Consider the following 13,613-nt stretch of genomic DNA (forward strand, 5'->3'; position numbering starts at 1 on the left):
CCTTGCAGAAGGAATCCCTTGTATCTCGCTGGCGCGCCGTCAAAGCGCTCAGGGGTATTCCGCAAACCAGCTCAGATGGGACAGGGGCAGGTAGTGGTGGTGTGGAGGTTGGTACCAGAACCAGTGCTGGAGACTAGTGGGACTGTACATTCCCCTCCAAACGCAGGATGGTTGCCAGCACGCTGTCCATATCGCTGCCGAGTCTGGAGAGACAGTCCTCGTGATGCTGGACTGTCCCTACGATGGTCGCCAGCACTGACTTTCCCGCTGTCTCCATTTATAATGGGTCGATTATTCTGTCGCGTTGCATAAGGATGGTAGACAGGCGCAGGAATAAGTTAGTTTTTTAAAAGTCTTTACCTAAAACAAAAGAGCTATGTGTAAACCTCTAAATAATTCACAGAACGAGATCCGTAATAACAAGTGCACAAAATACACGTAACACCAAAAACCCAAATAAAACAGAGCACGGGTACTCACAAGACCAACAGGCATAGGACAATGATCGACAAGGACAATTGGGAACAGAGGGCACATATATACACACACTAATCAGGGGGAATGGGAACCAGGTGTGCATAATGAGACAAGACAGTTCGGGGTTGGTGGTAATGATCAAGTTCAGTGACGCCTAGAAGGCTGATGACGTAGACCTCCGGAGCTGGTGAACGGAATGAACAGCAGTAACGGGGGGATCCATGACAGTTGGGGACAGATGCACCAGATCAGCAAACAGTAGACATTTGACTTCAGATTCTAGTAGGGTGAGGCCAGGTGCTGCAGACTATTCTAGTGCCCTTGCCAATTTGTTGACTTAGCTATATGTTGAAGAGGGTGGGGCTCAAGCTGCATCCCTGTCTCACCCCACGGCCCTGTGGGAAGAAATGTGTGTTTTCCCAATTTTAACTACACACTTGTTTGTGTACATGGATTTTATAATGTTGTATATTTTTCCCCTAACACTGCTTTAAATCAGTTTATATAGCAGACCCCCATGCCAAAGCATGAGAAGAATGAGCTTTTATTTTGGTTTATTTGTTTGTCTATCTATCTCTATGCCCTGTTGTTCACACGTATCTGCCGTCTCATTAGCTAGAATGGTCCCACCTGACCTCACCTCGTCCTGCCTGACTTCCATCTTTGAGGACATGCGTTTCCATTGATAGAGCAGTCACTCAAATATCTTGTCAAAATAATAGACAATCTTTTGTACATCGCACAACTTTTCAGCAAATAGGTGGGGTGTACTATGGTAATAGGGGCCTTGGTCACGCCTACAATCTTTGACACCAGCCTCCACTGGTCTTCAATAGGGCATAATCTAACCGCTTTTACTATCACAGTCTGATGAATTAGGCTAGGCATAATCCAGTGTGATTGTGGATTAAGAAGCCTAACATTTGTTAGCCTATGACAATTGTATAACATCAAATATGTTCAAAATACCCGTAGCAATACTTGGCTTTTGTTATGAACTGTTCGTTGTAACTGTGTTAGCCCTACATTTCCACAGTCGGCCTATTTATAGCCCAGTTTAGAACCTAGTGGGACTCTGATCTATCCTTATAACACCACCTTGAGTTATTTACCGACCCTTGCCTCTGCATGTTTTCCCACCTTCGAAGATATATCTGTCATAAGTAGAAGGTTCTGATTAGGAGGTTGTCAATTACTTCGCTGAGTGGGTGCCCAGCAAATAAATAAATACAATTGTTAGATGCTACCACCTCCCTCCAAATCAAAACCAAACATGGATTCCATGTTGTGTTTTTACTTTGCGTACACACACCTGTCTGTCCTAGCTAATCAGCCTCACAATACGAGCACCATGCTACTGCGGACAGGAAGCAGAGAAGAAGTAGAATGAAGCGTGTGCGTGCAAACATTGACTTCCATGGCTGCTTTCAATATGAAAAAATGTACAGCAATGTTCAACGGAATTAAACGGAAACAGTGCGGTTCTGTACGAACAGTTGAAAAACAGGTAGATTTTGGGAACGCTCTGCTGCCCTTTAAATAGGTTGCTCTGCTGCCCTTTAAATAGGTTGCTCATTGCGTCAAGCTACACCCTACCACATCCATGTTTCTGTCTGTTCAATAATGTTTTTGGGGAAACTTGTCATATGGGGATGATTTCTGTATTTTGAAAGTTACATAACTTGAAAACTTGATTGCTGACAAGCAAAACATTTTGGGACTATGTCAACAATGGACTGATGAAACAAAAACCAAAATATAGTTTTTGGCAGCCCCCACACCTCTCTGATTCAGAGGGGTTTGATTAAATGTGAAAGACATTTCAGTTGAATGCATTCCGTTCTGCAACTGACTAGTGCCACGTTCAAAAGAACTGGGAACTCGGAAATCTTCAACGTCCGACTTGAGTGCATTTAAGACAACTGGAACATCGGAAAAAAACGAGCTCTGACTGGGAAGCATCTTTGAAACGGTCATGTGGCTCGGAATTCCAACTCGGGAAGTCAGGCCTCTTTCTAGAGCTCCGACTTCCCGACCTGAAAATCACTGACGTCATGATTGGACCTATCACCTTACCCTTCCCACCTGGCACTGGCAGACCAACAAAGGTGCGTTCACAATACATCAACGGTTCTACACTGTTATACTTGGTCTTTGATAATCCAGTGTGACTGTGAATTAACTATTTGAAATTGCCATTTAATTCGATACCAAATGTTAATATGAGTCTTTTGGTACGAGTAGTACTTTATACTAATAATTCAGACTGGCATTGTCCCGGACAGCTAAAGCTGGTTTCGGTGGGTCCTTCAGTCTTGGAGGAAAGATTAGTAGCTAATAGTTAGCCGTGGTCAACATGCCGACTGTCAGTGTCAAAAGGGATCTTCTGTTTCATGCCTTGGGCAGAACATACAGTAAGAAATGTTACTTACCTTTTTAAGTAATATATATATTCAGTAAATTGTAGAATTACAAATTTTAACTAGTTTCGGCGTTGTATTTTCAGACAAACGGTGAGATAGCTGCCTAAGTTAGCTACTGTGGCTACCTAGCTAAGACGGTGGCTGATGCCGTGGCAATAACAGCATCTCACGTTTTTTTTTGTGGGTTGTTTAACAACATATCACATATGTTACATACAAAACGGCATATACTCTGTTTCTACTGAATAGTGATTGAAAACATGATTTGATAGTTGACAGAACTGATGATGCTTGTTATTTCACGACGATTGCATCATTTCCCTACCCAGACCTATCCTACCTTGCTAAGTTACTGTACTGAACGCCACATAGCTACGTCCATTTAACTAGTCAAATCTGATTTAAATGAAGAATGGAGGTGGGACCATAATATACGAATTATTCCAACATATTAAAATGCTTTTCTCTTTCCCTTCATTTCAGCTGATGAAGAATTTGATGAGTTGTGTTTTGAGTTTGGGCTGGAGCTCGATGAGATTGTGAGTAGAAGACAGTGAGGATAAACTTCAGCCATATCCACTTGTTTGTGTGATAACCAATGTATTGTTTTTGGGCTAACTATTCTCCCCCTAACCCTGTCCTTCAGACCTCAGAGAAGGACATCATCAGTCGTGAGCAGGGGGACACCAAGGCAGAGGGGGCGTCTGATGTGATTCTGTATAAGATCGATGTCCCAGCTAACCGCTATGACCTTCTGTGTCTGGAAGGGCTGGTCAGGGGCCTGCAGGTCTTCAAGCAGAAGTATGTAAACACATCTATATGGAGAATTGTGTGCTTAAACATTACTTTTACATTGCCAAAGTACTTCAGCTTGTGCTGCTTTATCGTGTGTGTTGTGTCTTCAGCTGTGTATTGACATGTCCATGTGTGTCTGCACTCCAGGATGGAAGCCCCTCGCTACAGGCGTGTGAGTCCAGCCAGCAGTGAGCCTCAGAGGCTGGTCATCACAGAGGAGGTGGGTGGAAAACACGGACCAGAGTCTCTGTTTAATGACCTGGGTTTGGGGCAGAGTGTAGGGTTGGGTCATTTGGTCATCACAGAGGAAGGGAGGGAACATCAAATCAAACTTTATTTGTCACATGCACCGAATGCAAAGCAGTGTGACAAAAACAACACAGAGTTACACATAAACAAACGTACAGTCAATAACACAAAAGAAAATAAAAATATAAAAATCTATGTACAGTGTGTGCAAATATAGAAGATTAGGGAGGTAGGCAAGAATAACAAGGCTATATACAGGGGTTACCGGTACTGAGTCAGTGTGCGGGGGTACAGGCTAGTTGAGGTACTCTGTACATGTAGGTGGTGGCGAAGTGACTATGCATAGGTAACAAACGAACAGCGAGTAGTAGCAGTGTACAAAAGGGGAGGGCGGTCATTGTAAATTGCCCAGGGCGATTTTATGAATTGTTCAGCAGTCTTATGGCTTGGGGGTAGAAGCTGTTGAGGAGCCTTTTGGGCCTAGACTTGGCGTGCGGTAGCAGAGAACACTCTAACTTGGGTGACTGGAGTCTCTGACAATTTTATGGGCTTTCCTCTGACACTGCTTATTATATAGGTCCTGGATGTCAGGAAGCTTGGCCCCAGTGATGTACTAGGCCGCTCACACTACCCTCTGTAGCGCCTTGTGGTCAGATGCCGAGCAGTTGCCATACTAGGTGGTGATGCAACCGGTCAGGATGCTCTTGATGGTGCAGCTGTCGAACCTTTTGAGGATCTGGGGACCCATGCCAAATATTTTCAGTCTCCTGAGGGGGTACTGAAAAGGTTTTGTCGTGCCCTCTTCATGACTGTCTTGGTATGTTTGGACCATGAGAGTTCCTTGGTGATGTGGACACCAAGGAACTTGAAACTCTCGACCCGCTCCACTACAGCCCTGTCAGTGTTAATGGGTGCCTTAATTGCTCACATTGGAGCAGACTCTCTGTTTACTGACCTGGGTTTGGGGCAGAGTGTAGGGTTGGGTTAATTTGGTCGTGGGGGAGGGGGAAACATGGAGCAGACTCTGTTTCCTGGGTTGGGGCAGAGTGTAGGTTTGGTTCATTTGCTCATCACGGAGGAGGGGGAAACATGGAGCGGACTGTTTACTGACCTGGGTTTGGGGCAGAGTGTAGGGTTGGGTTCATTTGGTCGTGGGGGAGGGGGAAACATGGAGCAGACTCTGTTTACTGACCTGGGTTTGGGGCAGAGCGTAAGGTTGGGTCATACATCTTGTCTTTGACAAGTTGATGAATTAAGATATTGAGCTGTTGATTAATTCCTCTACATTTGTTGAGGCTGTGCAAAGGAGGGTTTGTGTTGGAAGCAATATATAGTTTTTAGAGATGAATGAGAGAATCCTGACCGACTGTGGGTGCCCCTGTTTGTGCCTGTCGTAGACAACTGCTGTGCGACCCCACGCTGTGGCTGCAGTCCTGAGGAATATCACCTTCACACAGGAACGCTACGACAGCTTTATCGAACTACAGGAGAAACTCCATCAGAATGTCTGTAGGTTAGTAAGACACCTAACACATCTCTACCTTCACAGAAAAATATATACAACACACACACACAAGTTTGACCAACTCAGTGGCCTTGAGGTTAGTGTCTGCCCTTAGATTGGAATGTTGGTGGTTCGGTCCTTGTTTGAGTCATACCAAAGACTCTGATGGCTCTATGCTTGGATTGTGGGTAAGGCCCTGCGACAGTTTAGCATCCAATTGGTGTACTTGTACATCAAGCTGCCTTGCTCTACAAAAAACAGGAGATAGGCTCCTGGTCCTATGGGCCATTCTGGCTCGGACAAGGCTTACTTATTACACACACAATTTCACCTCTGCATATTTATTGTCAATGTTTTGGTCAGAGACCTTTTTCAATACCATGCCTCATACTTCAGTGATGCCTTTCAATGTGTTCTTCTCTGGTAGTTTGAGATATTGGCTCAGTGGATGTTGTGACTGTGTGTGTGAATTGACTGTAATCTGTGCTCTGTAGGAAAAGGACTCTGGTTGCCATCGGCACCCATGACCTGGACACCATTTCAGGCCCCTTCACCTACACAGCCAAACCACCTGGTGACATCCGCTTCAAACCTCTCAACCAGGCCAAGGAGTACACCGCACAGGAACTCATGAGCCTCTACAAGGTGAGCAGGGATTGGCTACAGAGATCATGAGCCTCTGTAACATGAGTTGTGATTGGGTATGGCTAGAGATCTTTTATTTCTGTCATCCAATCTTTCAATTTGTTTGTATTTCTCCCTCTCAGACAGACAGCCACTTGCGACACTATCTGCACATCATTGAAGACGAGGCTGTATATCCTGTCATCTATGACAGCAACGGCATTGTACTGTCTATGCCTCCAATCATCAATGGTGAGGACACACATACAGGGCATTTGGAAAGTATTCAAACCCCTTGACTTTTTACCCATTTTGTTATGTTATAGCCTTTTTCTAAAATTGATTCAATTGTTTGTTTTCTCACATCAATCTACACACAATACCCCATAATGACAAAGCAAAAACAGATTTTTAGAAATGTTAGCAAATTTATGAAAAATAAAAAACCTAAATCACATTTACATTTACATAAGTATTCAGACCCTTTACTCAGTAGTTTGTTGAAGCACCTTTGGCAGCGACGACAGCCTTGAGTCTTCTTGGGTATGACTCTACAAGCTTGGTACACCTGTATTTGGGGAGTTTCTTCCATACTTCTCTACAGATCCTCTCTAGTTCTGTCAGGTTAGATGGGGAGCGTCGCTACACAGCGATTTTCAGGTGTCTCCAGAGATGCTTGGTCGGGTTCAAGTCCGGGCTCTGGCTGGGCCACTGAAGGACATTCAGAGACTTGTCCCGAAGCCACTCCTGCGTTGTCTTGGCTGTGTGCTTAGGGTCGTTGTCCTGTTGGAAGGTGAACCTTCGCCCCAGTCTGAGGTCCTGAGTGCTCTGGAGCAGGTTTTTATCAAGGATCTCTCTGTACTTAACTCTTTTAGTCTTTCCCTCAATCCTGACTAGTCTCCCAGTCCCTGCCTCTGAAAAACATCCCCACAGCATGATGCTGCCACCACCATGCTTCACCTTAGGGATGGTGCCACGTTTTCTCCAGGCGTGACGCTTGGCATTCAGGCCAAAGAGTTCAATCTTGTTTTCATCAGACCAGAGGATCTTGTTTTTCAATATCTGAGTGCTTTAGGTGCCTTTTGGCAAAGTGAACATTGGGTTTGTTGTCACCTCCCTGACCAAGGCCGTTCTCCCCCGATTGCTCAGTTTGGCTGGGCAGCCATCTCTAGGAAGAGTCTTAGTGGTTCCAAACGTCTTCCATTTAAAAATGATGAAGGCCGCTCTCTTCTTGGACCTTCAATGGTAGCCTTCCCCAGATCTGTGCCTGGACACAATCCTGTCTCTGGGGTCTACAGACAATTCCTTTGACCTCATGGCTTGGTTTTTGCTCTGACATGCACTATCAACTGTGGGACTTTATATAGACAGGTGTGTGCCCTTCTAAACCATGCCCAATTAATTGAATTTACAACAGGTGGACTTCAATCAAGTTGCAGAAACATCTCAAGTATGATCAATGGAGACAGAATGCACTTGAGCTCCATTTTGAGTCTCATACCCAAGGGTCTGAATACTTATGTAAATAAGTTATTTTTGTTTATTTTTAATACATTATCAAAAATGTCTTGACCTGTTTTTGCTTTGTCATTATGGGGTATTGTGTGTAGATTGACGAGGAAAAACAATTGAATAGATTTTAGAATAAAGCTGTAATGTAATAAAATGTGGAAAAGTCAAGGGGTCTGAATACTTTCCGTATGGACTGTATATGCCAAAATTTAACCTCGTGGACTTCCAATATTGATTTACCCATGGTATGCTGTAGATACTGTTCTGTGTCTATTTTTCAGGGGACCATTCCAAAATCTCCTTGAATACAAAGAATGTTTTTATCGAGTGCACAGCCACTGACCTTACCAAGGCAAAAATTGTGTTGGACATGATGGTGACGATGTTCTGCGAGTATTGTGAAGAGCCTTTCACGTGAGTCCAGGCAACAGCTGTTTAGATTTCTATGATTAAAATTAAATGGCTAATAGTTTAACCTAATATGTTAGTGTGTAAAATAAGACCATGGATTAGTAGGAATCTGTCATAGTAATAAGAAGTTCCTTTGCCCTACCCCACTTTAAAAGACTCCTCTTGACCTATCTCACGTTCTGTCGCTCTCTCTCAGGGTAGAGGAGGCTGAGGTGGTGTACCCAGATGGAAGGACCTGTCAGTACCCGGTACTGTATCCCCTCACCATCACCCTGCAGTCTTTCCTTTTGTGGGAAAATATATTAGAACCCACTGGTCAATATGTACATTCTGATTATCCCCATTCTATTTGTAACCCTCAACCTTTCTGCTATACCATGTGACCTCAGGAGCTGGCTTACAGGAAGGAAACTCTGTCAGCCGACTTCATCAACCGTAAAGTTGGCATCAGGTAACAAAGCGGCTTGAAATAATACCCAACCCTGTTCCTGTAGAGCTACCCTCCTGTAGGTTTCAACTCTAACCCTGTCCCTGTAGAGCTACCCTCCTGTAGGTTTCAACTCTAACCCTGTTCCTGTAGAGCTACCCTCCTGTAGGTTTCAACTCTAACCCTGTTCCTGGAGAGCTACCCTCCTGTAGGTTTCAACTCTAACCCTGTTCCTGGAGAGCTACCCTCCTGTAGGTTTCAACTCTAACCCTGTTCCTGTAAAGCTACCCTCTTGTAGGTTTCAACTCTAACCCTGTTCCTGTAGAGCTACCCTCCTGTAGGTTTCAACTCCAACCCTAATCTAGTGCATCTGATTAGCTTGTTGATAAGCTGAATCAGGTTATTTACAACTGGGGTTTGAGTTGAAACCTACAGGAGGGTAGCTCTACAGGAACAGGGTTAGAGTTGAAACCTACAGGAGGGTAGCTCTACAGGAACAGGGTTAGAGTTGAAACCTACAGGAGGGTAGCTCTCCAGGAACAGGGTTAGAGTTAAACCCTACAGGAGGGTAGCTCTACAGGAACAGGGTTAGCGTTATAACCTACAGGAGGGTAACTCTCCAGGAACAGGGTTAGCGTTATAACCTACAGGAGGGTAACTCTAGGAACAGGGTTAGTGTTATAACATACAGGAGGGTAGCTCTACAGGAACTGCGTTAGCGTTGAAACCTACAGGAGGGTAGCTCTCCAGGAACAGGGTTGGAGACCTCTCCTCTATATGCTAAGCAGAATGCTACCAATATCCTTTCATTTACATGACTCTCTTATCCAGAGAGTCAGTCTTACATGAGCAATTAGGGTTAAGTGCTTTCTCAATCATTTTTTAAAATAATCACCAAGTCGGCTTTGGGATTCAAACCATCGACCTTTCAGCTACTGACCCAATGTTCTTAACCGCTAGGCTACCTGCCGATGTTTAACGTTTGTAATGCTTTAATGTTTGTAATCCCCAGTGAGTCGACTGAGCATATCGCTCAACTGTTGACCAAGATGTGCTTGCGCTCAGAGGTCATGAGTGACGGCGAACAGATCGAGGTGGAGATCCCGCCCACGCGCTCTGACGTCATCCACGCCTGTGACATCATGGAGGACGCCGCCATGGCGTACGGTTTCAACAATATTCCCCGCACCACGCCGCGCACATATACCATAGCCAATCAGGTGAGGGTTTCTTCAGCTGGTTATTCATTAATGAAGTTGATTGGTTGTTGACTGGAGCTGCTAGTTGGGTGCTATTAAGTGGTGAGGTATTATATTTCCCTCATGACTGTTGTGTTTTTAGCTCCCACTGAATAAGCTGTCAGAGCTACTGAGACAGGACCTGGCTGCTGCTGGATTCACGGAGGCCCTCACCTTCGCCCTGGTAATGACCACACTCTTTACCTTTGTGGACCCCAAGAAGAGTACCTGCTTCTTCTGCAAAATCTAATGGGGATCCAAATAAATAAACACACACACACATTTTCATGTGTTGTATCTGTCTTCCTGTGCAGTGTTCTCAGGAGGACATAGCTGACAAGCTGTTGAAGAACATCTCAGAGACCAGAGCATGTCGCATCTCCAACCCCAAGACAGCTGAGTTCCAGGTGGACCACCATTACTGTGGATTAATCATGTCTCTCTGATAACATTATGATCTGTCCCCCTTTGGTCTTTGAATGATCTCGTACAGTTGCTTTACACTACAGCAATTTTGAAGTTAAACAGTTGACTGGATTCTTTCACCCTCTATTGATGTGAGGGTTTTTCTCCACTAGAGGGTGCTGTGTGACTGGGTGGGTGTATCAGAGGCTGGTGGTGGTGTTAACAGCAGTGCTCGTCTTTTCCACCAGGTGGCGCGCACCACCCTGCTCTCAGGCCTGCTGAAGACTGTGGCTGCCAACAGGAAGATGCCTCTGCCTCTGAGGCTGTTTGAGATTTCAGACGTGGTGCTCAAGGATGAATCCAAAGGTCTGTTTGTGTGCGGGTGTGACCTCCGTATTCATAATAGACAGTATTCATGGATATGTGATTAAGTAATGTCATTGTATGCCTGCCTTTCCAAATTCTTTATTAGGACAAACATGAATTTACATATTGATTCCCTCATACTCAAGTATACACACAGTCATTATCTGTTTTTAAAGACATCCTACAGTATATCCTGATGCCTACGTTGTCCTCTGCTCTCCCTCAGACGTGGGGGCCAGGAACAACCGTCGCCTGTGTGCTGTCTACTACAACAAGAGTCCGGGGTTTGAGGTGATCCACGGTCTGATGGACAGGGTTATGCAGCTGCTGGAGATCAAACCAGGCCAGGGCAATGGCTACCACATCCAGGCTGCCGACGGTAAGACAACCAGGGAGCCATCTCAGTGGTTTAAACTGGACTCCGTTTCTGTCATTGGCAACTGATTGGTGAAAGCTCTGGATAGGTTTTCAGTTTTCACCATGGTGCTTTCAACTGACGTGTCAAACCGGTCCAACTAGCCTCCCGAGTGGAGCAGCGGTCTAAGGCACTGCATCGCAGTGTTGTGGCGTCACTACAGCCTGGGGTTCGATCTTGTGGCTGGTCATCTGCAAGCTGATTTCGGTCATCAGTTGAACAGCGTTTCCTCAGACACATTGGTGCGGCTGGCTTCCGGGTTAAGCAGACAGGTGTTAAGCAGCGCAGGTGGGTCATGTTTTGAAGGACGCATGACTCGACCTTCACTTCTCCCGAGCCTGTTGGAGAGTTGCAGTGATGAGACGATCGCAATTGGATATCATGAATTTGGGGAGAAAAAAATTCAAGACAAGCTTGTCCAAGTCAGTGGTCATAAAGGAAAGGAAGCAAGGAAAGGAAGTGGTATAAAACTAAAACCCATATCATGGTTTCACAGTTCACACCTATCCTCAACCTACAGTACAGCTGTGGCTGTATTTCCAGTGGAAATGATTTTAGGGGATATTTTGTCCACTAGTGAAGTGAATGTTTTCCCATTGCACTCATGAAACTTGTTCCACAAATCACTGTTTTTATGAGCTGTGGGTTCTGCAGGGCTCAATTAGCTCCAATCCCTCCCATCTCTGTGTCTCTCTCACTCCACCTCACTCACTCACCACAGGATGTGTGTCTCCTGTCACAATCTGTGGGGAAATGGATGGGCTCAAGGACCACAAAGAGGGATGAGGAGGGGGTGAAGAGGGAGTGCAGGGGTGTGGAGGATAGAGAAATGGGGAGGTGGAGGGTAAGCGAGCGTGTCGTCAGCAGTGGGAGTCAGACTGCATGTGAGTCACGTCTGCTGCTGCAGTGCGCCTCCCTGGGTTTACAGGGAGATCCATGGGCATTTAGACTGCCTGAAACACACACACAGCTACAGAAAACACGTAGACTGTCACATTTACACACTATTATGCAGAGAGCGCGAGAGCGGTCAGTTGTCTCACTCATAGCCATGCGGTGTAGGGCTGAGTGGTTAGGGAGTTAGCTGAAGGAGAGCCTCTTAAGTGAAACGTGGGCATCTGCTCCTTAACTGTCAAATTCAGCCCTTCCCATTCACTGTTAAAGGCATGCTGTACCATCCTGACTGTCTGGTTAGTGTTGACCTTGGCTCAGTGAGAATGAATCTGAAGAGGGTTTTCAGGGTTGGTAGAATAGGTTGTCACTTGTCAGGCTGGCTGTCTGGCTATTAGTGTAGCATTTTTAATGACTGGGTGTCATGGTGATGTCCTGGAAGACACACGCAGATCATTCAGAGATTTTTCTGTTGCTAGTTATGAGTAAGTATCTGAACGGTGGCTCAGGAGTACATTAGCTTTTAGGAGCAAAGCAGTGTGGGAAGACCTGAAGCACCATGGAGAAGAGAACAGAACAGTGTAGGAACGTAACATGCCTGTGGAACTGGAGTCATGGCAACCCTGAGCCTAGCTGGTCTCTTCCTTGAACAGGCTCTAGCGGTCAGTGTTTTAAACAAATCAATAAGTTGTCTCATCTGAGAATAGTTCAAGCCAAAATGAGACGGATCTTAGGTGTCTTGTCTGTGTAGAAACATTTATTCAGAGACTACATTTCTTATGTTTATTTTCAGTGGACCACAGATCCTCTTCACCTTCCCTTCCTTCCCAACCCCCCTCTGTTTCCCCTCTTTTCTTTCAGATTCCACCTTCTTCCCTGGTCGCTGTGCTGAGATCTTTGCGTGCGGGAAGAGCATAGGACGCCTCGGGGTCCTTCACCCTGATGTCATCAACCGCTTTGAGCTCACCATGCCATGCTCCGCCCTGGACATCGACATTGAGCACTTCCTGTGATGTCACACGCAGACACATGCCTGAACCTGTAACACCACCAAACTCACCTACTCATGCTCAGTCCATCTCAACACAGGCTTTCCCAGCTCCAGCAGAGTACAGTCCAACCTGCCACAGCTGAGCTCACATTTTCACGCAAATCTCCCATTGACATCACATTGCGAGCTTGAGATATGTGCGAAAGTAAGGATTCGGCCCCAAATAAATTGTTCAGTTTATATCATGCTGGTTTTTCTGTTGACAAATGTACAACAGTGTATGAAGTAACCATAGAAATTGTAGGCTGGTATATACAAAGGATGTGGCTGTATTTTTATCTCTGTGGTAATTAAAGTGAATGAGCTGTCAGCCTGTGACTCAGTCCTGTGTTTCTGAATTAATCTCAGTCCTGCTTCATTTGAGCTTTAACCAATATGCTGTATAATACAATGTAAAGACATTGCTCTGAGCAATTGTATCGATTCAGGTCATTTACATTTTAAAGGTTTGTCATACAGCATATAGGCCTGTATGAGTGTAAATAACAGGAAGCCACAAAGCTGTGGTTAAACAGGTTTCCTTGTGGTGTGTCCAACTGGTATGGTCTTGTTAGGTGAGTTAATGGTCCTGGGTGGAGCTTCATCTACTTGATACAACAGGACATGAACTCGGTGACATACGATACAGTACTGTAACTGCAGGTGTTGCTTAGGTCTGTTTTCGTGTGATGGTGAGGAAGTCAGAAATAACTAAGGCAAGTAAACATTAAATAAGATCATTGAGTCTTTTCATTTGTCTTCAGTCTTTCAAAGATTCACAATGTGTGAAAAATATAGAATCAATGTCGGATGTATGGAAAAAAAATGTAAATGTCAGAACATTCT

The 13,613-nt window shown here is 45.1% G+C and overlaps 1 protein-coding gene across 1 annotated transcript; it reads left to right on the forward strand.

Moving 5' to 3' along the window:
* The first annotated feature begins 2,770 nt into the window (after positions 1-2,770).
* On the forward strand, positions 2,771-13,098 carry LOC139383138 (phenylalanyl-tRNA synthetase subunit beta). The gene is made up of 16 exons (XM_071127493.1): positions 2,771-2,891; positions 3,384-3,439; positions 3,547-3,701; positions 3,843-3,915; positions 5,342-5,457; positions 5,943-6,093; positions 6,216-6,324; positions 7,866-7,998; positions 8,192-8,243; positions 8,385-8,446; positions 9,435-9,642; positions 9,764-9,844; positions 9,975-10,067; positions 10,314-10,431; positions 10,658-10,810; positions 12,599-13,098. The coding sequence occupies exons 1-16, from the start codon at positions 2,834-2,836 to the stop codon at positions 12,748-12,750; spliced, it is 1,770 nt and encodes a 589-aa protein (XP_070983594.1). The 5' UTR covers positions 2,771-2,833; the 3' UTR covers positions 12,751-13,098.
* Positions 13,099-13,613: the final 515 nt, after the last annotated feature.

This window comes from Oncorhynchus clarkii, chromosome 24 (assembly GCF_045791955.1).
Source record: "Oncorhynchus clarkii lewisi isolate Uvic-CL-2024 chromosome 24, UVic_Ocla_1.0, whole genome shotgun sequence".
Classification (NCBI taxonomy): domain Eukaryota; kingdom Metazoa; phylum Chordata; class Actinopteri; order Salmoniformes; family Salmonidae; genus Oncorhynchus; species Oncorhynchus clarkii.